This window comes from Oncorhynchus keta, chromosome 30 (assembly GCF_023373465.1).
Source record: "Oncorhynchus keta strain PuntledgeMale-10-30-2019 chromosome 30, Oket_V2, whole genome shotgun sequence".
In the NCBI taxonomy this organism is placed as follows: domain Eukaryota; kingdom Metazoa; phylum Chordata; class Actinopteri; order Salmoniformes; family Salmonidae; genus Oncorhynchus; species Oncorhynchus keta.
This window is the reverse complement of record NC_068450.1, coordinates 40800686-40828230: the sequence shown is the minus strand read 5'-3', so window position 1 is coordinate 40828230 and position 27545 is coordinate 40800686. Positions and strand designations below refer to the sequence as shown.

Sequence of the window (27545 nt, the reverse complement as noted above, 5' to 3'; positions counted from 1 at the left end):
TTCCCAATTGAGATACAGCAGTAGCCCCCGGCTCTCTCTGTCTATGTTTACCCACCATCCCCCCATGCCAATAGGATGTTAATAATAACTCAAGCAAGTGACCATCATTATGCCGGTAGCTCTAAACAGAACATGTAAGGCTTTTCTATGGTCCTTGTTATTTATTCGCACAAGGTTCTGAAACCTGGATCAACTTATTGTCCTTGTGGGAACTATAAAAGTAAATGGAGTGTAATTTAGTTTCAATTAGAGTTGACATTGATGATATCTCGTTGAATGGCAAGACACTTGTCCTCATCGGTGGAACTCTCCATCTGGGAGATTTAAATCTCATCATAGACTACTTAATGGCGCCAGATGAGATGGCTGCCATTTACGGGCTCCTAACCAAATGTGCTAATTTTATTTGGTTTTTTTTTCGCATTGTTTGAACTCATTTTGTTGCTGCTACTGTCTCTTGTGACCGAAAAGAGATTCTGAACATCAGAACAGCGATTACTCAACTCGAACTGGACAAAGATTTTTCTTTAATGAGTCCAACGTAAAGGATATATTGTTTGACAAGACAAAGCCCAAATCCCGTCATCCTCATGAAAAAAAGGCGGAGAAAAAGGGGGAGGAGGACTGGGTGACTTGTAAGAATTTGCGAGCAGGTAAACGAGCAGGTAAACCACCGTAGTATTATTGGCCAATGTGCAATCATTGGAAAACAAACAGGAAGATCTACAATTAAGACTATCCTGCTAAAGGGACATTAAAAACTGTAATATCTTATGTTTCACGGAGACTTGCCTAAATGACGACACAAATAATATAGAGTTTTCATCTATATTATTCGTAGCCGTTTATTTATCACCACAAACCGATGCTGGCACTAAGACCACACTCAACAAGCTGTATAAGGCCATAAGCATCCAGAAGCAGCGCTCTGAGTGGCTGGGGACTTTAATGCAGGCAAACTTAAATCCGTTTATCTAATTTCTACCAGCATGTCACAAGATCAGAAGATAAAAAAAACTTTACTCCACATCACAGAGATGCATACAGAACTCTCCCTCGCCCTCCATTTGGCAATTCTGACTATAATTATATCCTCCTGATTCCTGCTTACAAGCAAAAACTAAAGTAGGAAATACCAGTGACTCGCTCAATTACGGAAGTGGTCAGATGACGCGGATGCTACGCTACAGGACTGTTTTGCTTGCTCAGACTGGAATATGTTCCGGGATTCATCCAATGGCATTGAGGAGTATACCACCTCAGTCACCGGCTTCATCAATAAGTGCATCGATGATGTTGTCCCCACAGTGACGGTACGTACATATCCAACCAGAAGCCATGGATTCCTGGCAACATCTGCACCGAGCTAAAGGATAGAGCTGCCGCTTTCAAGGAGCGGGACACTAATCCGGAAGCTAATAAGAAATCCCGCTATGCCCTCAGAACAGCCATCAAACAGGCAAAGCGTCAATACAGGACTACGATTGAATCCTACTACACCAGCTCTGACGCTCGTCATATGTGGCAAGGATGAAAAACTATTACTGACTACAATGGTGACGCGAGCCTACCAGACAAGCTAAATGCCTCTTATGCTCGCTTCGAGCCAAGCAACCCTGAACTATGCATGAGAGCACCAGCTGTTCTGGACGACTGTGTGAATATGCTCTCTGTAGCCAATGTGAGCAAGACCTTTAAACAGGTCAACATTCACAAAGTCACAGGGCTAGATGGGTTACCAGGACCTGTACTCAAAGCATGCGCGGACCAACTGGCAAGTGTCATTTACAACCTCTCCCTGACTGTACAAATTTGTTTACATCTCTATTAGTTAGAATTTTTCCTTTGCTAAAATAATCCATCCACCTGACAGGTGTGGTATATCAAGAAGCTCATTAAACAGCACATTACACAGGTGTATTTTGTGCTGTGAACAATAAAAGTTTGTTTTAAAATGTGCAGGTTTGTCACACCACACAATGCCACAGAAGTCTCAGGATTTGAGGGAGCGTGCAATTGGCATGCTGACTACAGGAATGTTCCCCAGAGCTGAGCCTGTCTCCCAAGTGGGTGGGCCCATGGCTGCGCCCCTGACCAGTCATGTGAAATCCATAGATTAGGGGCTAGCAAATTTATTTAAATTAACTGATATCCTTATATGAACTCTAACTCATTAAGATTGTTTTAATTGTTGCATGTTGCATTTATATTTTTGTTCAGTATAGTCCTTTACTTTGCTATTTCGCTGAACTACTTGTGTGGTTGCCAGATATACACTGAACAACTATATCTATATTCTTGAAAAATTGAGCCTAACATGGCAACCCGGTAGTGAGAGATGGGTAAAATGCAGTAGTTTATATAGTCAGTCAATGTCGCTGTATAAAACTAGACACAGAGCAAATAGTGAAAGAGCTAAAACCAAACCCTCAATCTCTAGTACAACATAATGATGTAAATTAATCTTCACCGAACTAAGAAACACTAACACATATTGTGCTACCTTTTCTTGCCTAATTCCCTTTCTCAAATCATCCCAGTCTGACATTTACAACTGGCTCAATATCCCCTGACATTTCACTGGGGTTGACACATCATGGCTAGAAAAATAATGCATAATGAATTTCCCAGTAAAATTGGTCACTCATCAGCACTTTGTATGTAAAGCATGTCTAGGTGAGACAAGAAAAGTTACAAGAGTAAAAGGCAAACTGGCATAGTATATTTCTTGTCTTGTTCCTCTCCTAGTCAGGCTTAAGCGGGGGAGTAGTCCTTCAGGCAAATCAAATCAAGAAAGGATACGGGTAAAATCTTTGGAGAGCTCAACATCCTTGAAGAGCTCTGATGCACTAGCTCCAACTACTCACTTTTTTAGCTTTCCCCCCAAGCTTCTTCAGGCTGAAACTGAAAAAGAAAAGGAAATGTATTTCCTCGTTGGCTAAGCATTCATCTTTACCTGTCTCTTTTCCTCTTCTTTTCAATTGTTTTGTCTTTCTTTCTCCCCCTCTGTGCCTGCTGGTGCTTAAGATTATTTTACTCAGTAAATACTCATGGCATATAGTGCTGAGTGATTTTGAGGTTGGTTTCGGTTAGATTATTACAAAATATGAAACAATTAATGAAAGTCATGATAGTAGTGACTGCCCATTACTGCTTATCACTTACTAGCCAACATTTGTTCACATGACTTTACCTTAATAAAATATATCAGTTGTTTTGTATATTTCACTTGTTTTATTTGATGACTTTATTATTTCATTTCAAGTCATCATCTCCATAGAGCCGCCTCCTATGCTGTTTGACAAAATAAATATTTTGTAGTTCAAAGTAAATAAAGCATACTTTTATGAATATAAACTATCAATCACTTAGATCATGTATTTTCAGGTAGAGATCCCTCACGAAGCAACAGCTGCTCTCTATATCACCTCACGATCGAACATTCATCTCTCTTCGGGAGCAGTTGTAAAATAAACATTGTAGTTTATTCCCACGTTTTATAATGTAAACTATACTGAACAAAAATGTTAATGCAACAATGTCAATGATTTTACTGAGTTACAGATCATATAAGGAAATCAGTAAATTGAAATTCATTAGGCCCTAATCTATGGTTTTCACATGATTGGGCAGGGGCGCAGCCATGAGTGGGCCTGAGCCTGGCACCCCAACCACTGGGGAGCCAGGCCCAGCCAATCAGAATACATTTTCCCCCACAAAAGGGCTTTATTACAGACAGAAATTACTCCTCAGTTTCATCAGCTGTCCAGGTGGTTGGTCTCAGATGACCCCGCAGGTGAAGAAGCCAGATGTGAAGGTCCTGGGCTGGTGTGGTTACGCGTGGTCTGCAGTTGTGAGGCCGGTTGGATGCACTGCCAAATTTTCTAAAACAACTTTTCCTGCAGTCGTAGTACCAAAACATTAGACATCTGTGGCATTGTATTGTGTGACAAAACTGCACATTTTAGTGTCCTTTTATTGTCCCCGGCACAAGACGTTATATGTGAGTGAATGTAAAAATGGTAAAAAATGAAATACAAATAGTTGGTGAACCACAATGATGGTTTGGTGAACCACAATGATGGCGCTGTCTAACATCTCTTGAGATAGTGTAGCATTTGTCTTAACAACAAATCTAAATGTTATTTCAGTCCTATGCACACATTTAAAATCTAATACCTTAAATTCCCTCGAATAGTAAATATGTTGATTCAGTATATTTAAACAATAAGGCACAAGAAAGTGTGGTATATTTTTAGTTTTTATTTTATTTATTTCACCTTTATTTAACCAGGTAGGCTAGTTGAGAACAAGTTCTCATTTACAACTGCGACCTGGCCAAGATAAAGCATAGCAGTGTGAACAGACAACAACACAGAGTTAAACATGGAGTAACAATAAACAAGTCAATAACACAGTAGAAAAAAAGAGTCTATATACATTGTGTGCAAAAGGCATGAGGAGGTAGGGGGTAAATAGGCCATAGGAGCGAATAATTACAATTTAGCAGATTATCACTGGAGTGATAGATGAGCAGATGATGATGTGCAAGTAGAGATATTGGTGTGCAAAAGAGCAGAAAAGTAAATGAATAAAAACAGTATGTGGATGAGGTAGGTAGATTGGGTGGGCTATTTACAGATGGACTATGTATAGCTGCAGCGATCGGTTAGCTCAGATAGCAGATGTTTGAAGTTGGTGAGGGGGAAAAAAGTCTCCAACTTCAGCGATTTTTGCAATTCGTTCCAGTCACAGGCAGCAGAGAACTGGAAGGAAAGGCGACCAAATGAGCTGTTGGCTTTAGGGATGAGATACACCTGCTGGAGCGTGTGCTACGGGTGGGTGTTGCCATCTTGACCAGTGAACTGAGATAAGGATCTTTACCGAGCATGGACTTGTAGATGACTTGGAGCCAGTGGGTCTGGCGACGAATATGTAGCGAGGGCCAGCCGACTAGAGCATACAGGTCGCTGTGGTGGGTAAGCGGATGGCACTGTGATAGACTACATCCAATTTGCTGAGTTGTGTGTTGGAGACTATTTTGTAAATGACATTGCCGAAGTCAAGGATCGGTAGGATAGTCAGTTTTACAAGGGTTAAGCAGCATAAGTGAAGGAGGCTTTGTTGCGAAATAGGTAGCCAATTCTAGATTTAATTTTGGATTGGAGATGCTTAATGTGAGTCTGGAAGGAGAGTTTACAGTCTAACAAGACACCTACAGTGCCTGGCAAAAGTATTCACCCCCCCCCGCCCTTGGTTGTTTTTCCTATTTTGTTGCATTACAACCTGGTATTTAAATTGATTATTATTTGGATTTCATTTAATGGACATACATAAAGTTGTACAATGAAAAAGAAATACTTGTTTAAAAAAATTATCAAAAATGAAAATGGAAAAGTGGTGTGCATATGTTTTCACCCCTTTGCTATGAAGCCCCTAATTAAGATCTGGTCCGACCAATTCACTTCAGAAGTCACACAATTAGTTAAATAAAGTCCACCTGTGTGCAATCTATGTGTCACATAATCTGTCACATGATCTCAGTATACAGTTGAAGTCGGAAGGTTACATACACCGTAGCCAAACTCAATTTTTCACAATTCCTGACATTTAATCCAAGTAAATATTCCCTGTCTTAGGTCAGTTAGGATCACCACTTTATTTTAAGAATGTGAAATGTCAGAATAATAGTGGATAAAATTATTTATTTTAACATTTTATTGCTTTCATCACATTCCCAGTGGGTCAGAAGTTTACACTGCCCCAAAATCCATTTTAATTCCAGGTTGTAACATAACAAAATAGTAAAAATACCAAGGGGGGTGACTACTTTCGCAAGGCACTGTAGGTATTTGTAGTTATCCACATATTCTATGTCAGAACCGTCCAGAGTATTGATGTTAGTCTGGCGGGGTGTGCAGGCAGCGATCGGTTGAAGAGCACGCATTTAATTTTACTTGCATTTAAGAGCAGTTGGAGGTCAAGGAAGGAGTGCTGTATGGCATTGAAGCTCGCCTGAAGGTTTGTTAACACAGTGTCCAAAGAAGGTCCAGAAGTATACAGAATGTTGTCGTCTGCGTAGAGGTGGATCAGAGAATCTCCAGCAGCAAGAGCGACTTCATTGATATATACAGAGAAAATAGTCGGTCCGAGAATTGAACCCTCTGGCACCCCCATAGAGACTGCCAGAGGTCCAGACAACAGGCCCTCCGATTTGACACACTGCACTCTGTCTGAGAAGTAGTTGGTGAACCAGGCAAGGCAGTCATTAGAAAAACCGAGGCTACTGAGTCTGCCGATAAGAATATGGTGATTGACAGAGTCGAAAGCCTTGGCCAGGTCAATGAAGACGGCTGCACAGTACTGTCTTTTATCGATGGCGGTTATGATATCGTTTAGTACCTTGAGCATGGCTGAGGTGCACCCGTGACCAGCTCGGAAACCAGATTGCACAGCGGAGAAGGTACGGTGGGATTCGAGATGGTCAATGATCTGTTTGTTGACTTGGCTTTCGAAGACCTTAGATAGGCAGGGCAGGATGGATATAGGTCTGTAACAGTTTGGGTACAGGGTGTCTCCCTCTTTGAAGAGGGGGATGACCGCAGCAGTTTTCCAGTCCTTGGGGATCTCAGACGATATGAAAGAGAGGTTGAACAGGCTGGTAAACAGGGGTTGTGACTATGGCGGCGGATAGTTTCAGAACTAGAGTGTCCAGATTGTCAAGCCCAGCTGATTTGTAACGGGTCCAGGTTTTGCAGCTCTTTCAGAACATCTGCTATCTGGATTTGGGTAAAGGAGAAGCTGGGGAGGATGGGCGAGGAGCTGCGGGGGGGCAGAGCTGTTGGCCGGGGTTGGGTTGGCCAGGAGGAAAGCATGGCCAGCCTTTGAGAAATGCTTCTTGAAGTTTTATGGATTTATCGGTGGTGACCGTGTTACCTAGCCTTAGTGCAGTGGGCAGCTGGGAGGAGGTTCTCTTGTTCTCCATAGACTTTACAGTGTCCCAGAACGTTTTGGAGTTAGAGCTACAGGATGCAAATTTCTGCTTTCCTGACTGACATACATTAATGGTTATACAAGACGAGAAGATTCACGAATAAAAACCAAGGCTTATTTGATAAAAGACCAAACTTCTGGAAGACATGACATTCTTGGAACCTAAGGAGTATTGTGAAACTCTTCTACAATACTTTATCCTGTTAGATTTGGTTCCAATTTGTCATCGATTTAAGTTAGAAAGGAGGTGAAATCCTCCTGTGGGTTTTGTTATGCCCCATTTGGCTATTATCTCAGTACCTCAAGTGGTATTGAGGATATTTCCTGAAAAAAAATAAAGAAAAGCTTTTTTTTCTCAAAACTTTTCAAATGTTCTAAATACATTAACACATTCGGGAAAAAACACAATCTTGGAAAATGAGATGTATTGTGGATCAAATTTAACAGGACTCACTGAAGCCAGTGAGCAGAATGCTCTGCATAAGCTTATCGTGAGAAAGCATGAGGATCCATTAATTGTCATTGCGCAGCGAGTGATAAATAACCCAAGAGTCGTCTTAATTTTTGCTAGCAGCATACCAATCTACATCCCACTGCTGGCTTGCCTCTGAAGCTAAACATTGTTGGCCCTGGTCGATCCCTGGATGGGAGACTAGATGCTTCTGAAAGTGGTGTTGGAGGGCCAGTAGGAACTGACTGAGATAAATCGGTTTGAACGGTCATTCAATTCTGAATTCCAACTCGGGCCTCTTTCTAGAGCTCTGACCTGAAGATCACTGATGTCATGATATTTCTGAGTTCCCAGTTGTTTTGATCATGTAACTTACCCGGGTGTCCTGGCTTAACTCCCAATCTGGCCCTCATGGCCACCTAATTATACCCAGCTTCCAAGAGGCTCATTCACCCCCCCCCCACCCTGTAACTATTCCCCATGTCGTTTCTGTAAATGAGAATGTATTCTCAGTCAATTTACTACAGTAAAAGGGTTACTTACATTTACATTTACATTTAAGTCATTTAGCAGACGCTCTTATCCAGAGCGACTTACAAATTGGTGCATTCACCTTATGACATCCAGTGGAACAGCCACTTTACAATAGTGCATCTAAATCTTTTAAGGGGAGGGGGGGGGTGAGAAGGATTACTTTATCCTATCCTAGGTATTCCTTAAAGAGGTGGGGTTTCAGGTGTCTCCGGAAGGTGGTGATTGACTCCGCTGTCCTGGCGTCGTGAGGAGTTTGTTCCACCATTGGGGGCCAGAGCAGCGAACAGTTTTGACTGGGCTGAGCGGGAACTGTACTTCCTCAGTGGTAGGGAGGCGAGCAGGCCAGAGGTGGATGAACGCAGTGCCCTTGTTTGGGTGTAGGGCCTGATCAGAGCCTGGAGGTACTGAGGTGCCGTTCCCCTCACAGCTCCGTAGGCAAGCACCATGGTCTTGTAGCGGATGCGAGCTTCAACTGTAAGCCAGTGGAGAGAGCGGAGGAGCGGGGTGACGTGAGAGAACTTGGGAAGGTTGAACACCAGACGGGCTGCGGCGTTCTGGATAAGTTGTAAGGGGTTTAATGGCACAGGCAGGGAGCCCAGCCAACAGCGAGTTGCAGTAATCCAGACGGGAGATGACAAGTGCCTGGATTAGGACCTGCGCCACTTCCTGTGTGAGGCAGGGTCGTACTCTGCGGATGTTGTAGAGCATGAACCTACAGGAACGGGCCACCGCCTTGATGTTAGTTGAGAACGACAGGGTGTTGTCCAGGATCACGCCAAGGTTCTTAGCGCTCTGGGAGGAGGACACAATGGAGTTGTCAACCGTGATGGTGAGATCATGGAACGGGCAGTCCTTCCCCGGGAGGAAGAGCAGCTCCGTCTTGCCGAGGTTCAGCTTGAGGTGGTGATCCGTCATCCACACTGATATGTCTGCCAGACATGCAGAGATGCCATTCGCCACCTGGTCATCAGAAGGGGGAAAGGAGAAGATTAATTGTGTGTCGTCTGCATAGCAATGATAGGAGAGACCATGTGAGGTTATGTCAGAGCCAAGTGACTTGGTGTATAGCGAGAATAGGAGAGGGCCTAGAACAGAGTCCTGTGGGACACCAGTGGTGAGAGCGTGTGGTGAGGAGACAGATTCTCGCCACGCCACCTGGTAGGAGCAACCTGTCAGGTAGGACGCAATCCAAGCGTGGGCCGCGCCGGAGATGCCCAACTCGGAGAGGGTGGAGAGGAGGATCTGATGGTTCACAGTATCGAAGGCAGCCGATAGGTCTAGAAGGATGAGAGCAGAGGAGAGAGAGTTAGCTTGAGCAGTGCGGAGCGCTTCCGTGATACAGAGAAGAGCAGTCTCAGTTGAATGACTAGTCTTGAAACCTGACTGATTTGGATCAAGAAGGCCATTCTGAGAGAGATAGCGGGAGAGCTGGCCAAGGACGGCACGTTCAAGAGTTTTGGAGAGAAAAGAAAGAAGGGATACTGGTCTGTAGTTGTTGACATCGGAGGGATCGAGTGTAGGTTTTTTCAGATAGGGGTGCAACTCTCGTTCTCTTGAAGACGGAAGGGACGTAGCCAGCGGTCAGGGATGAGTTGATGAGCGAGGTGAGGTAAGGGAGAAGGTCTCCGGAAATGGTCTGGAGAAGAGAGGAGGGGATAGGGTCAAGAGGGCAGGTTGTTGGGCGGCCGGCCGTCACAAGACGCGAGATTTCATCTGGAGAGAGAGGGGAGAAAGAGGTCAGAGCACAGGGTAGGGCAGTGTGAGCAGAACCAGCGGTGTCGTTTGACTTAGCAAACGAGGATCGGATGTCGTCAACCTTCTTTTCAAAATGGTTGACGAAGTCATCTGCAGAGAGGGAGGAGGGGGGAGGAGGATTCAGGAGGGAGGAGAAGGTGGCAAAGAGCTTCCTAGGGTTAGAGGCAGATGCTTAGAATTTAGAGTGGTAGAAAGTGGCTTTAGCAGCAGAGGCAGAGGAGGAAAATGTGGAGAGGAGGGAGTGAAGGGATGCCAGGTCCGCAGGGAGGCGAGTTTTCCTCCATTTCCGCTCGGCTGCCCGGAGCCCTGTTCTGTGAGCTCGCAATGAGTCGTCGAGCCACGGAGCGGGAGGGGAGGACCGAGCCGGCTTGGAGGATAGGGGACATAGAGAGTCAAAGGATGCAGAAAGGGAGGAGAGGAGGGTTGAGGAGGCAGAATCAGGAGATAGGTTGGAGAAGGTTTGAGCAGAGGGAAGAGATGATAGGATGGAAGAGGAGAGAGTAGCGGGGGAGAGAGAGCGAAGGTTGGGACGGCGCGATACCATCCGAGTAGGGGCAGTGTAGGAAGTGTTGGATGAGAGCGAGAGGGAAAAGGATACAAGGTAGTGGTCGGAGACTTGGAGCGGAGTTGCAATGAGGTTAGTGGAAGAACAGCATCTAGTAAAGATGAGGTCGAGCGTATTGCCTGCCTTGTGAGTAGGGGGAAGGTGAGAGGGTGAGGTCAAAAGAGGAGAGGAGTGGAAAGAAGGAGGCAGAGAGGAATGAGTCAAAGGTAGACGTGGGAAGGTTAAAGTCGCCCAGAACTGTGAGAGGTGAGCCGTCCTCAGGAAAGGAGCTTATCAAGGCATCAAGCTCATTGATGAACTCTCCGAGGGGACCTGGAGGGCGATAAATGATAAGGATGTTAAGCTTGAAAGGGCTGGTAACTGTGACAGCATGAAATTCAAAGGAGGCGATAGACAGATGGGTAAGGGGAGAAAGAGAGAATGACCACTTGGGAGAGATGAGGATCCCGGTGCCACCACCCCGCTGACCAGAAGCTCTCGGGGTGTGCGAGAACACGTGAGCGGACGAAGAGAGAGCAGTAGGAGTAGCAGTGTTATCTGTGGTGATCCATGTTTCCGTCAGTGCCAAGAAGTCGAGGGACTGGAGGGAGGCATAGGCTGAGATGAACTCTGCCTTGTTGGCCGCAGATCGGCAGTTCCAGAGGCTACCTGGAACTCCACGTGGGTCGTGCGCGCTGGGACCACCAGATTAGGGTGGTCGCGGCCACGCAGTGTGGAGCGTTTGTATGGTCTGTGCAGATAGGAGAGAACAGGGATAGACAGACACATAGTTGACAGGCTACAGAAGAGGCTACGCTAATGCAAGGAGATTGGAATGACAAGTGGACTACACGTCTCGAATGTTCAGAAAGTTAAGCTTACGTAGCAAGAATCTTATTGACTAAAATGATTAAAATGATACAGTACTGCTGAAGTAGGCTAGCTGGCAGTGGCTGCGTTGTTGACTTTGTAGGCTAGCTGGCAGTGGCTGCGTTGTTGACACTACACTAATCAAGTCGTTCCGTTGAGTGTAATAGTTTCTACAGTGCTGCTATTCGGGGGCTAGCTGGCTAGCTAGCAGTGTTGATTACGTTACGTTGCGTTAAAAGAACGACAATAGCTGGCTAGCTAACCTAGAAAATCGCTCTAGACTACACAATTATCTTTGATACACAGACGGCTATGTAGCTAGCTATGTAGCTAGCTACGATCAAACAAATCAAACCGTTGTGCTGTAATGAAAGTAAATGAAAATGTGATACTACCTGTGGAGCGAAGCGGAATGCGACCGGGTTGTTGAGTGCGGAAGTTCTATTCAGTAGACGTTGGCTAGCTGTTGGCTAGCTAGCAGTGTCTCCTACGTTAAGGACGACAAATAGCTGGCTAGCTAACCTCGGTAAATTAAGATAATCACTCTAAGACTACACTCTCTAAACTACACAATTATCTTGGATACGGAGACAGCAAAGACAACTATGTAGCTAGCTAACACTACACTAATCAAGTTGTTCAGTTGAGTGTAATAGTTTCTACAGTGCTGTTATTCGGTAGACGGTGGACGTTTGCTAGCTGGCTAGCTGCTGGGCAGATAGCAGTGTAGACTACGTTAGGACGACGAAATACGAAGTTGCAATAGAAGTGCTGACTGTTTCACTTTGTTGTCCTCTTTCTTTTCCTTTTTCTTCTGTCCTTCTTTTGTCCTTATTTTGTCTTCCTTTCTTCTGTTAACTAGATATTTTGTGTTGTTAAGTTACTTAAATAAATAGAAATGCAGGCATGCAGGCCCAGAAAGCCACCCGTCTTTGTCTGCCGCTGCCCTGAAGGAGACAAGGCTGTCGCCTTTGATAATCTAATTATGATCGATAGTAAAGAACCAGAGTTTCAGTAACCCTTTTTTTTCTATCTCTACAAATCCACATGGAGATCCAGGGATTATGAAGCCCATAAGAGTAGGTCAAATAAAACAAGAGAATAGGACGCTCAGATCTTTATTACGTTCCAAATGGATCATTCTTGAACTGTTTACTTAACTACCAGCATGAATGACTTCAAATCGCTGATGTCAATGTGGTTTATTAGATGATATGACATTAACTGGTATTACCCTCGACTTCTAGAACATGGCCCACCCGCATCACCTTTCCCAAATGGCACCCTAATCCCTAGTTATGCACTATATAGGAAGTCGGGCGCCATTTTGGACACAGCCTTAGACTGTGCAATGCCCCAAGGGCCTCCCACTCAGCAAAACAGAAGTGACATGTTTCGCCTGTCGCCCACCATCACCCTCTGGATCGATACTTCAGCCACTGACTGACAGTCAGCCAGAAGGAAAATAAAGCATGTACACCACCAGCTGTTTCCCTCTCCTCATCTATTCAGAAGTGCTTGATACTGAAATCAAGACATAGCGAAACAGTGATGCCTGCTGCCTTGCTACTTTAACATCCCCACGCCATAACGTTAAGGTGACATTGAATGTGCAGTATGTGGATGACGTCTTTAGCCTTATCTGTCCTATACCTGATGTATTCAAGGATGACACTACATGAAACTATCTGTAGTGTGGCAGGCTTCATTTATATCAGAAACTTGATCTAATTCAAATCCATTACTCCTGGAAAGATATTTACCTTACTTTTTATTTATTTTTTAAATATGGGACAGAGTCAATGAATTATGCATAGACGTTAGTGTCTTATCTTTAACAGTGACAAAAACACTTCGCTGTGCTATGAATATTCCACAAAGCTGTATGCAAAACAGGCACACATCCTAAATAGTTCACCAAATAGCTACCCGGACTATCTGCATTGACCCTTCTTGCACAAACTTTTTTAGACTCTATGCACACACACTGGACTCTACACACACACACACACACACACACACACACACACACACACACACACACACACACACACACACACACACACACACACACACACACACACACACACACACACACACACACACACACACACACACACACACACACACACTGCTGCTACTGTCTATTATCTATCCTGCCTAGTCACGTTACCCCTACCTATATGTACATATAGTATCTACCTCAATTTCCTCGTAACACTGCTTTGTACTCAGCTTTGTACTGGTACCCCATGTACTGTATATCTATCCTGCCCTGCCTTTCTTAAGTCCTCGAACGGCCAAGTTAACAAATAGATCACAGACCATTTCGAATCCCACCATACCTTCTCCGCTATGCAATCTGGTTTCCGGGCTAGTCACGGGTGCACCCCAGCCACGCTCAAGGTCCGAAACGATATCATAACCGCCATTGATAAAAGACAGTACTGTGCAGCTGTCTTCATCGACCTGGCCAAGGCTTTTGTCTCTGTCAATCACAGAATTCTTATCGGCAGACTCAACAGCCTTGGTAATAATGACAATTACAAGAATACTGAATGAACACTTTTATTTTAACTTAATATAATACATAAATAAAATCAATTTAGTCTCAAATAAATAAAGAAACATGTTCAATTTTAACATGAGTCTTCAATATTCCCAGTTAAGAAGTTTTAGGTTGTAGTTATTATAGGACTATTTCTCTCTATACCATTTGTATTTCATATACCTTTGTCTATTGGATGTTCTTATAGGCACTATAGCATTGGCAGCCTAATCTAAGGAGTTGATAGGCTTGAAGTCATAAACAGCGCAATGCTTGAAGCACAGCAAAGAGCTGCTGGCAAACGCAGGAAAGTGCTGTTTGAATGAATGCTTACTAGCCTGCTGCTGCCTACCACCGCTCAGTCAGACTGTTCTATCAAATATCAAATCATAGACTTAATTATAATATAATAAACACACAGAAATACGAGCACTAAGTAATTAATATGGTCAAATCCGGCATCTATAATTTCAAAAACAAAACCTTTATTCTTTCAGTGAAATTCGGAACCGTTCCGTATTTTATCGAATGGGTGGCATCCCTAAGTCTAAAAATTGCTGTTACATTGCACAACCTTGAATGTTATGTCATAATTATGTAAAATTCTGGCAAATTAATTACGGTCTTTGTTGGGAAGAAATGTTCTTCACACAGTTCGCAACGAGCCAGGCGGCCCAAACTGGTGCATATACCCTGACTCTGCTTGCACAGAACGCAAGAGAAGTGACACAATTTCCCTAGTTAAAACAAATGCATGTTAACTAGGAGGTTTAAAAATATATGCTTGTGTATTGATTTTAAGAAAGACATTGATGTTTATGGTTAGGTACACATTGGTGCAATGACAGTGCTTTTTCTTTTGAATGCGCTTGTTAAATCATCACCTGTTTGGCGAAGTAGGCTATGATTCATTGATCATGCAGGTAGCCTACTGGTTAGAGCATTGGATTAGTAACGGGAAGGTTGCAAGATCGCGTCCCTGAGCTGACAAGGTAGAAATCTGCCGTTCTGCCCCTGAACAAGGCAGTTAGCCTACTGTTCCTAGGCCGTCATTGATAATAAGAATTTGTTCTTAACTGACTTGCCTAGTTAAATAAAGTAAAATAAAAATGCAGGACAAGCTAGATAAACTGGTAATATCATCAACCATGTGTAGTTAGCTAGTGATAATGTTAAGATTGATTGTTTTTTATGAGATAAGTTTAATGCTAGCTAGCAACTTACCTTGGCTCCTTGCTGCACTCGCATAACAAGTGGTCAGCCTGCCACACAGTCTCCTCGTGGAGTGCAATGTAATCGTCCAAAAATGCAGATTACCGGTTGTTATGAAAACTTGAATTCGGCCATAGATGCTAGTCTTCCTCCTCCTTCCTGTCAATCTCGACAAACAGACCAACAGAAAGACAGACAAACCGACAGAAGTGAAGCATTTCCATGAAAACAAACACACTGGCTTCATCCCTCTTGAACATGTCATGGGTCTTGTCAAGGAGGGGTGAGTTGTTGACATGCTCACATTCGGAACGCAGTCTAGAGAGGTATGCAAGTATTGGAGCAACATTGTACTTTGAACACACCGGTGCTATTATGAACCCTCCTGTGGAGCTAGAAGGCAATTACTTAATGCATCCCTGGACACTCAGCTGTGTGTTGAACTCACTCCATCTCGCTTTTCATCAGTCTGCTGTTGATATGGCTCACCGGCACACCTTAATCAAACATGCCTTTGAGACACACACACACGGAGGCACACACACACGGAGGCACACACACACGGAGGCACACACACACACACACACACACACACACACACACACACACACACACACACACACACACACACACACACACACACACACACACACACACACACACACACACACACACACACACACACACACACACACACACACACACAGACAGACAACACCCACTTGTCTATCGCTCAATATTATTCACTGTTGTGAACTGCATGATAAGGAATAGGTGCTCACTTGAAACAAAATTGACTTCAAGAAGTAGCAAATTATTTTAAACAAAATGGACTTCAACAAATACCAAATAGCAAATGATACATATGGGAGCATCGGAAGGAGTGGTATGGGTAAGAGAGGCACATACTCCAAATCATCATCGCCCCCTTAAGATAAACCCCAATACCAAATACGCCTTTGATTTGGAGCATTTTTCTCAATGCCTTTTTCACAAAGTAGTTTGAAATTTGTCCAATTAGAATGGTCTTCAGCCATGTTGAAAGCTGATGTGTGGTCAGTCCCACGAGTTCAGTCCCCAGCTGCTCTGAAAACAAGGCCCCACAGTCATTTATTTTTACCTTTATTTAAATTAGGCAAGTCAGTTAAGGACAAATTCTTATTTTCAATGACGGCCTAGGAACAGTGGGTTAACTGCCTGTTCAGGGGCAGAACGACAGATTTGTAAGGTAAAATAAAGCTTGGCTATTTGAACTTGCAACCTTCCGGTTTCTAGTCCAACGCTCTAACCACTAGGCTATCCTGCCAAAGGTAATCAGCAAGACCATTTGCTCAACTTTTACAGGCTTCGCTCACATTAATAACCTTGGAGCAGAGGTTTTTATTTCAATTGGCCTTACATTCAGTTCTTTCTGAAGCTTCAAGTCTCGTTCAAAGTATTACTGGTTTTGGCAAGGTTGTTCATATCTGCAGACACTGATATTGGAGCAGGTAATTAAGTCGAACTAACCCTGCTATCAGTCTAGGGAACCCTATACCCAAGTGAAGTGACTTAGGGGTCGTTCAAAAGTATGTAACAGTACTCCACAATATATATATATATAAAAGAACAGCAGCGGTGGGGATACATCCAACAGGACTGATGACACCTCTTTGAAAATGCTGTGCCACAAGTATAAAATATATGATGGAGGGAAAGCACAAGAGAGGGAAAGAGAAAGAAACAGAAAACGAAAGGGATAGGTGAGCAGGGGAGTCGGTAAACGACAGTGGGTAGCTATTTATCTCTTGCCTGCCCCTTTGGCTACTACACTTCCTGCAGCCCCAGTTATTTTCCTTGACAAACACGGTTCCTCTACTGTGCCATAGGTGATTTAGACTCCGGTGGTGGGCATGGACCACCATCCCATTATGGGAACAGTCGGAGAGAAAATGAAAAGCCAGACCCAGCCTATTAATCACTAATTACAGGCTGGATGTTGAAGGTTCGGTCCCTCCCAGGAGAAGAGCCATGGAAGTCCAAAACAAGACGAAAGGAGCAGCCAGGCCACTTGCCTGTCTGATAAATCAGAGGCCAAAGAAGGTGAGCCAAAATGTCCAGCAGCCCGTGCTCCAGTTCGACCTATAAGGAATTGCCCATTCTGTGACTTCACATTCAAATCGTTTTCCCTCCGACGGTATGATGATGATGGAGCTCGCCGGATGGCAATTGATCTTTTTAAACTCCCCCATAACTTCCCCCGTTTCAGTTCCCCCGAGATTGCCTGTGAATCAACTTTATCGCTCGGAGCGCATTTCCAAAACATTAAGATACAAGGGACACGTAATTGAATGGTTAGGGAGGATATTATTGGAGGAGATCTTGTGGGTATATCCCGTCACTATAAAGCCTGCTGGGTTTTGAAACGTCCATGTGTCGTGTTAACCGTGATGTTATCAGGGTTGTTTTGCCAGCAGTGTCGACGGGTAGGAGGATCATAATAGAGCCAGGGGTAGGAAGCTCCCACTTGGATGTTGTATTGTTTGTGGAGTAGGATGTCCATTGTAGGCATCTGTATTTGTTTACGTGATATTGGCCCGACAGAGTTCAGTGAGCATGTCAAAAGATGACCACCATTTGCTCTCGGCAACCATATTTATTTTGAATATTTTGATCAACAGTGTGTTTATGTCATCTTTAAACCCGTATGACAATATTAAATCCGTGTACGAATCTCGATCTGCTTCTAGGAAAACATCAAGTGACTTTTTTTTTTTATCTCGGCTGTGTCCAATAAACCCAGAGATGAACTCTGAAAATGAGTTATTTCATTGTTTACAAACTCTTAACATCACAATAGATTAAGTTTGCACTCAATTATTTGTAATAGATTCTACCAACTTTGTACAACTCTTAGAGCAACATATATCCATTGATTGGGTTGTGGGTCATTAATGGACAACTATATTCAAACATTGTCTCTGATTTTTACGCTGATTTACGCCGAGACTGGACAATTCAGGAACACTCAACACCTATTGGAAAGCCATTCTGGTGTGTGTTTGGCCTTAACATTTGTGTATTTGTCCCGCTGAAAAGATAACTATCCCAAGGTTAGTTATTCAAAAGGGTTTCATCCAACTTTTTACCTGAACTTTGCTCCTTTCATGTTTCTTTCATCTTGACAAACTCCTCAGTCCCTGCCAGTGACAAGCATACCCATAATATGATGCTGCCACCACAATACTTACAAATACAGAGGTTCAACAGCATTGAATTCACTCCACAGTGCTGACCTCTATGACAAAATGAAAAGAGAAAATCCTGTGTATAAAAATCCACAAAAAAGCATCCATTCTGTTTCCAACAGGGCTGTTAAGTAATATACAGCAAATAAATATACATTTTGGCCTAAAAACAACTGGCTTGGGGCTAAACACATCACAGAGTGAAACCCTCTGTGTTTTCTAATATTGTGGTGGCATCATGTTATGTGCTTGTTATAGCCAGGTACTTGGGAGTTTGTCAGGATCAAAAGAAACATGAAAGGAGCAAAGCCCAGGTAAAATATTAGAGGACAACCTGTCTGTCTTCTGAAAATCTGACCCTATAATATAGGTTTTTTTTCTTCATAGGGACATATTTTAATACTGAATACTCACCAGAATGGCTTTCCAAGATGTGTTGAGTGGTCCTGAGTGGTCCAGTATCAGGCCCGATTTACAGTGCCTTCAGAAAGTATTCATACCCATTGACTTGTTCCACATTTTGTTGTGTTACTGCGTGAATTCTCACCCATCTACACACTATACCCCATAATGGAAAAGTTAAATAATGTTTTTAAAATTCTTTGCAAAATTCTTGAAAATTAAATACAGAAATATCTAATTTACGTAAGTAATCACACCCCTGAGTCAATACATGTTAGAATCACCTTTGGCAGAGGTTACAGCTGTGAGTTTTACTGGGTAGGTCTTGCACATTATTCTTTAACAAATTCTTCAAGCTCTGACACGTTGGTTGTTGATCATTGCTAGACAGCCATTTTCAAGTCTTGCCATATATTTTCAAGCCTATTTAAGTCAAAACTGTAACTAGGCCACTCAGGAACATTCAATGTCATCTTGGTAAACAACTCCAGTCTATATTTGGCCTTGTGCTTTAGGTTATTGTCCAGCTGAAAGGTGAATTTTTATCACAGATACAGGACGCCTGTATCTTTGTAGTAACTGAGTGTATTGATACACCATCCAGTTCACCGATGCTCAAAGGTATATTCATTTTTTTTTTTTTACCCATCACCCATTAGGTGCCCTTCTTTATGAAACAAGCACTTCCCTGGTCTTTGTGGTGGAATCTGTGTTTGAAATTCACTGCACGACTGAGGGACCATACAGATACATGTGTGGGGTACAGAGATGAGGTCGTCAGTCAACTTATTATGTAAATTGTTAAGCACATATTTACTCCTGAACTTATTTAGGCTTGCCCGTAACAAATGGTTTGAATGCTAATTGATTCGAATCATTTCAGCTAATTTGTAAACAATTACAAAAACATAATTCCACGTTGACATTATGGGGTATTGTGTGTAGGCCAGTGACACAACATTTCAGTTGAATAATCCATTTTAAAGTCAGGCTGTAATGCAAAATGTTTTGGAAAAAGTCAAGGGGTGTGAATACTTTCTGAACACACTGTAAATCTGTATTTGAATCTTGCTGTGCATCTATGTGCATCTAAACAAATTTACTGAGCTTGAGAAATTTTGAAAATAATTATTTCAGTAAAACTTGCCCAAAGAGTTGTGCAGAGTCGGTAGAATCTTATTCAAAATTATTCACAGCTATAATGGCTGCCAGAGCTCCTTCCATCAAGTATTAACTCTGGGGTGTGAAGACATACGCAAACATTTTCCACCATTTTTCTTTGACTTTGAAAATGTGGACTAGGTGGTGTAGATCGATAGGAAACAAATCTAATTGATTCCCTTTTTAGATGTAAGGTTAAGGCAGCAAAATGTGAAAACTTAGAATGAAGTGTGTAGACTTCCACTAGCGACTGTGTGTCCTCGTGTGTCTTGGATTTAGGGTTCCACATGGGAATTTCACAAAGGATTGTTCCAGGACAATCGTATACAATCCTCTCTCCATGAGAAACATCTCCCAATAATTCTTGAAACAATGTAGAAGTGGAATTGTACATATTCATGACTTAATGACACAGTTAGCTTCACTTAATCTTGAAAAGAGCAATCCTGTTTTAAGTTATTTCATGATCTTTTAAACCCTATAGTAATACTGGACATGCATTGCTTTGAGTTATGAACCATTTTAAAGCATTGGTCAATACAATCTCGACTCAGGGCAAGAAGTGCAGCAAGGTGTATCTTTATTTGTGTTTCCTACAGAATTAGGTGTCTGCAGTCTTCAAGCATTGATCATATGGGGGCTATTCCAGTTCAGGAATCACATAAATGGTACAGACACAACAAACAGATTGACTTAGAAGATTGTTATGTATGAGCAAGACTTTTGCTAAAAGGTAACCTACACCACATGGAGAGTTTAGCCTAATTCCAGCTCATTAAATCAAAGTGGTTGCATACAACAATTTGCAGATGTTATCACAGGTGCAGTGAAAGGCTTATGTGTCTAGCTCCAACAGTGCAGTAATACCTAGCCATACAAAATGATTCACACATAATCCAAAAAGGTTAACAAAAAAAGAAATTGAGAAATATCAGAACGAGCAATGTCTAAAGTCCGGAATATACATTTAAATCTGAAAGTATTCATACCCCTTGACTTTTTCAGCCTTATTACAGCCTTATTCTACAATGGTTTAAATTACAAACAGTTCCTCGTCAAGCTACACACAATACCCCATAATGACAAAGCAAAAACATGTTTTTATGTACATGGGGCAGCAGTCTCTAAGGTGCAGGGTAGAGTGCCGGGTGGTAGCCAGCTAGTAAAAGTCACTAAGGTTCAGAGCAGGGTACTGGATGGAGGCCGGCTTGTGGTGGCCTGGAGATGTAAGCTGTTCATCGGTCTCAGGTCCCAGCTTTGATGCACCTGTACTGTCTTCCCCTTCTCAGTTGTGTTTTGGTGCGCTAAGCTAATTGCTAGTCTCCGGAACTGGGCTTTTCTTTCATTAGGTTTTGTATTTCATGCTCTCATGAGCAGAACAAATTGAGTCAGTGTTTCCTTTTGCTCTGTTGCTCATTAGCCCAAGAGGAAAATTAAAAGGCTCACACTAGTTACAAATCTAGTTACATAACAGAGTTAAAGGGATGCTGGGGTAACAGATTCTTTTTTCATTCATTGTCTTATTGAAGAACTGGAAGCGTAATAGCCGCTAACCATCGACACCCTTACTGGCCACACACAAAAGTTCTCTGTTTTTCCAAGATGTTTTCTGTGCTTTTGAGTCCCTTGTAAACGAAAAACAAGTTAACATTAACATACATATATATTTTTAATAAAGGCTGTAGATTTATGGCAGCATAATACAGCATATTGTTATAGAATAATATGCTTTCAATAGAGCAATCAGTGACGTTAGCAATATGTGGAGGACTGGGGTTTCTTTTGGTTTGCCGGTGCATTTCAAGTAATCTCTTTATGTAAATATTACATAAATATGGTGGCATTGTGGGAAATTGAATAGAACACCCACAATCCCTTTGGAAAAGTCCACAAGATAATATGGATAGCTAGTTGGGTGGATGAAATCCTTGGAGATATGGGGATGGTTTCAATTAAATGTACATTAAACCTCTTGTTTACTCAATGTTTTTACATAGCTCCTAATGTCATACATTTCGTCTTGATATATGAACTCATTATGTTTCCTCTATGCATATTTTACCAGGAAACAAACAATATCATGCAGTAATGCTGTGCCTTGCCAACAAAACACTGGCTAATTGAGACTCTTTCTGTCTATTCTACTTTTTTCAGCTTGATTAATTCAAAGAATGTGCACAAACACACTGTGCCATAATCACTCTGCTTTTCAGTGTGCTGTACTCACACACACAAAACATAATTTTGCGTACTTCTTTGATATGTGGAAGTAAATACATGCACACACACACACTGACACAGTCTTCCGCAGCTAACCTTTTGGGGTCGTACAATTCAGTCCCATTCAAAATCCTATTTTCATTCATCCTTAACCCTAACCCTTAACCCAAAAACCGAACCTTAACCCTAACCCTAACCCTAGCTCCTAAACCTAATTCTAACCCTTACACTAATTTGAACCTTAACCCAAAACCTTGACATTTTTTGTTTACTACAGTTGGTCCCCGCAAGACTCTACACACACACACACACACACACACACACACACACACACACACACACACACACACACACACACACACACACACACACACACACACACACACACACACACACACACACACACACACACACACACACACACACACACACACACACACACACACACACACACGTTTCAATTCTTACATTTAAGCACCCTGGTAGAACAAAAGTGGCTGTGTCACCGCTCTCTATGACTAACGGGTGATCTAATTACCAGCTGGCTTTCTTTCTTTACAGAAGTGTTCCAGCTCACCCTGCCCGATGACCAGAAATTGAGGATCACCACGGTAACCGTTGGCCAGAGTGCCATCTTGACTTGTGCAATCACAGGGGAGCAGAGACCTCCCATCATCTGGAAACGCAACAATCAGGTTCTCAACTTGCTGGATCTGGAGGACATAAATGTAAGTGATGCCTGCAGCCTCACCTGAAATACAGCTGAACTTCTAGTTTTGTAAGACACACACACACGCACACACACACACACACACACGCTTTCTTTAACCTGGACAAATCAAAAGGTTGACCTAGAGCTTTTGAACATTTTGGGTTTGACAGTTATTCAGTCTGCTTAGAGGGATTACCAAAGGGGTTCAACTCCAATGGGGAAGCACCTATTTTTACTTCCCGCTGAGCGTGTCATCGTCTCTGACATTGTCTATGTGCTGAATCGGCTGGTAGTCCCCGTCAACCACCAAGTCGCTTTCATCCTTCTTCAAAGGCAGGACACTTAGAGACTTGAGGTTCAGTGAGTCACCAGGCAACACTGCCCACTCTCTACGTTCTCCCCCTTCATGGTTGGCCAAGCTATAGCTGACTCGACCATGCGTAATTGAGTCAACACTGTCGCATTAGATAAAGGCGGTCCAGCGATGTAACATTAAATGTTGATGACCTTTTAAACTTTGTGAGGAATTGCACAGCTGCCGCCAATCATCACCGAGCACCATCATCCCTGGGATCGGATTTCTGTCCCAACTGTTTCCAAAGTGCTTCAGCTTCTTATGACCCTCCATTTACATGAAGAATCTTCTTCTTTCATGGCCCCGTCCATCGCCGACTCTCCAAGGTGCTTGATGACTAGCATGTGAATGCAGGCGCACTGACCCCCGGTCCCCTCTATAATAAATGATTCATCATTTTGTACGGCAAAATGACATGGGAATGCATCAAAACAAGCCTATGCCAAGTTGGATTAAAGTGAGTGAGCTAGATGTAACTGTTGGGTAAAGTAACGGCCTTGTCAGGTCAAGTTAAATCGACTTCGATGTCATTCGGCTCCTGTGTATGGTAGATATTTTCTAAGACTGTTTTATTTTACTCGCTCCATGTGGGCAGCATCGGGCAACTGCTGAAGACATCCAATGGAGTTCAGAGGCTTTGCAACCTGAAGGGGGGTCTTTGTTTCTTCCTCTTCACATAGAATAACTTATTTCCCAGTTGAATGGAAGGAGACCCCTTTTATTGTTAGCATCGACATACAGTTAGTTGATATCAACTGTTATTGTACTAACTGGTTCCTAACACGATGTGCTGTGGTGTAGTAGAAAACCAACCTTACACGGCGTTGCGGTGTTACGGACTGTAAACAGCTCAATTGAATTGGACACTACACTGTACTGTATGTACACTATTTAAATTCAGTCACAGGCTAATGAAGTCAAGTTGGGATACCTTCGTTCTGTTCTGTTAGTGTCAGTTTCCGTGCCATTCAGGTTAACTGTGTTCTGCCCACCGCTTCCCTCAGTGTGAGCTCAACTGTGATCCCGGTGTCTGTCAGCTTGGGATTTATTTTCCTGTAGTCGTCTTAACAAGGTTGTCCCCGACCTTGGGCAGATGATTACCGCAGATGGCCTATTGTTATGAACAGCCCACCAGCCATGAGAACAACAAAAGACTCAAGAGATTGTCGTTTAGTCTAGTTAGTCAGTCAGACAGTCATTTCTTACTAAACATAAAAGTGTCTGTACCAAGTGTTTTATCACTAACTAGACTAAGCGAAGTATCAAGCAAAAACCCCAAACCGGTTTACCCTAGATTATTTATTGCCCTTAGTCTTGTGGCTAATTGCCAACAGAGTTGTTCATAGCAAAGTGAGTGGATTTATACACACCTGGTGTTCACCAACCCCCTCTGTGAAGGCCAATTATCCAATTTCACCAAAGTTTCGGTATAATTGTGCCTTTTAATATGCCAAGGCCTGAACTGCCAACACTAATTGGAGTTGTACTTCGGTAAATGGATTTCTAGGATTTACACTGTCTCATTTAACAGACCACTTCCCTTTAAGAATGGGTGTTATTTAAAATATTACAAAATCTGTCAACAGTCCGACTCAGTGAATCCCACATTAATCCTAATGGTGTGCTCTTATTATGGAGTTCAATAGAGCCGGTTTCCATTTTGACAAAGCAGCTTACTCTAATCCCATGAATACGACAGTTGCTGGGCATTGCATCATCATCCTCAGCTGTTGGCTGGTATTAGGATGCTCCAGGCAGGAGAGGGCCGAAGCATGATGAAGACTGCAAGGATGAGTGCTCTGCTTGGGAAAGTATCTACATTGAGTCTTGTGTCTAGACTGCCTACTCTGCACGTCCGGCGTAGAAGCTTAAGGAATTTATGTGGAATTGTAATAGAGGAGAGAGGAGACAGTATGTCTCGGTGCTGTACTTATCTTGAGAGTCTTGGTTCGCCCTGATCAAGGGTTTATGCATATTGTGGTTTATCTCCCAATGTTCAAGGGCCTATTGTACTGAGTGGGGTAAAGCAGCTAGGATTTTAATCTATATAGGCATACTTTACACTGCAAGTACAGTACTAGTCAAAAGTTTCAATCATTCCCTCCTTCAAGGGATTTTCTTTATTTTTACTATTTTATACAATGTAGAATAATAGGGAAGACATCAAAACTATAAAATAACATATGGAATCATGTAGTAACCAAAAAAGTATTAAACAAATCCAAATATATGTGGTGTTGAGCTATAAGACTTCTCTATTCGCTATAAATACTCCAATTCATATTGTAGGAAACGCAACATGCATGAAATAAATTAAGCTGTATGATGAGTGGTGTAACATGGTGGAAAGCTTGCCAACTTCTGATAGTTGCCATTGCCTGCTTTATATGTTGTGTCATGTCTTCCGTCAAAGTGAACCTTTACTCAAGTCTTCCTTTTAACTAACATCTAAATGTTTCATTTGTGTTCTTTCTCTCCAGCAGATCCCAACACAGGTAGGTTTCATCGGAACTGATGTCATCCACAATAAAAAGCCCACAAAGCTAATGAATTCTCTGTCATGGATACATCTGAACTTGACATCATATTGAAGAAGTCGGCTTATACACCTGGCCTCACATGTCCTGCCCTTTATTAGGGTCACATCTCCCACCCTGTATTAGATGCCAATGAGACAGTTCCTTGGTGTTCTTTAAGAGGGCAGCTGGTCATGCAAAGGGTTGCTTGCAGCCATTTTGTTCCTATCAGGATTGCCTGTAAATCTTCTTCCTTTTCCTCTTTTTGCTCCTCTGTCTCACCGTCTCACCTTCCCTCAGCTATGTCTGAGAGGTGGAGGGGGAAGGAGGGGTGGAGGAAGGGTGCGGGGTCGATCGCCTCCAGTGCCTCTAGTTCCACCCCTCTGAGTTTCATTTCTCCCCCCATTCATTTTTCATTTAGAAGGGTGACACAATATGCTTTCCGCAGAGGGGCCAAAACGTGCCATCAATTCCCTTCACACAGCGATGGTATGATGATTCGGCACAGCCCGAGTCTCACAATCTCATACCTGATCGCTGTTTATTTGGTCATAGAGGTTGTACCTGCCAAACATGGTGGCCCATGCCTATGCTTTATAGCTGTCTTGCAGGTCTATGTAAGGGACGACATGTACTGACTCTGAAACCGAAACAATGCCATCAGACATGATTGGAATTCTAATTGAATTATGACAAGAAACACAGATTTGCTATCTTTCTTCAGGTCTCTCTGGGTTCCCAGCAAGGAAAGCTGCTTAATCAAATTAGAATGAATACATTTTTATCAACTAACTGAAGTAAGAAATACTCCCATAAAAAATATCAAATTACTGTGAAAATACAAATGTTGATAGGTATTAAATGAGGAAGTGAATTTAAGGTATTTCCAGATGGATTCATTAGCTTTGGGGCTTATTTCAATGTACTGTAACAGCAGTATTCTTTTTTTATTACATTTTTTTATATTTTTCATCTTACTCAGCATCTAAACTCAGCAAAAGAAGAAATGTCTCAATGTCAACTGCGTTTATTTTCAGCAAATTTAACGTGTAAATATTTGTATGAACACAAGATTCAACAACTGAGATATAAACTGAAAAAACCACAGCAATGTGACTAACAGAAATGGAATAATGTGTGCATCTCCTCCTCATGGACTGCACCAGATTTGCCCGTTGTTGCTGTGAGATGTTACCCCTCTCTTCCACCAAGGCACCTGCAAGTTCCCAGACATTTCTGAGGGGAATGGCCCTAGCCCTCACCCCTGATCCAACAGGTCCCAGATGTGCTCAATGGGATTGAGATCCAGGCTCTTCGCTGGCCATGGCAGAACACTGACACCCCTGTCTTGCAGGAAATCACGCACAGAACGAACAGTATGTCTGGTGGCATTGTCAAGCTGGAGGGTCATGTCAGGATGAGCCTGCAGGAAGGGTTTCCCTGTAACGCACAGCGTTGAGATTGCCTGCAATGAAAACAAGCTCAGTCCAATGATTCTGTGACACAACGCCCCAGACCATGACGGACCCTCCACCTCCAAATCGATCCCGCTCCAGAGTACAGGCCTCATTGTAATGCTCATTCCTTAGGCGATAAACGTGAACAATCACCCCTGGAGACAAAACCGCGACTTGTCAGTGAAGAGGACTTTTTGCAAGTCCTGTCTGATCCAGCGACGGTGGGTTTGTGCCCATAGGTGACATGGTGTCGGGGATGTCTGGTGAGGACCTGCCTTACTACAACAGGCCTACAGTCCAGCCTCTTTCGGCCTATTGTGGACAGTCTGAGCACTGATGGAGGGATTGTGCGTTCCTGGTGTAACTCGGGTAGTTGTTGTTGCCATTGTGTACCTGTCCCGCAGGTGTGATGTTCGGATGTACCGATCCTGTGAAGGTGTTGTTACACGTAGTCTGCCACTGCGAGGACAATCAGCTGTCCATCGTGTCTCCCTGTTGTGCTGTCTTAGGCGTCTCACAGTACGGACATTGCAATTTATTGCCCTGGCCACATCTGCAGTCCTCATGCCTCCTTACAGCATGCCTAAG

At 43.0% G+C, this 27545-nt stretch overlaps 1 protein-coding gene across 3 annotated transcripts in view; it reads left to right on the top strand.

The window, feature by feature from the left end:
• LOC118363600 (follistatin-related protein 5-like) overlaps positions 1–27545 on the top strand; it is a 172845-nt gene that overhangs the window by 106099 nt on the left and 39201 nt on the right. For all 3 annotated transcript variants that reach the window (XM_052488424.1, XM_052488422.1, XM_052488423.1), the window contains exon 7: positions 22479–22645. In XM_052488424.1, coding sequence (XP_052344384.1) covers positions 22479–22645 — 167 coding nt within the window. The remainder of the gene's footprint in view (positions 1–22478; positions 22646–27545) is intronic.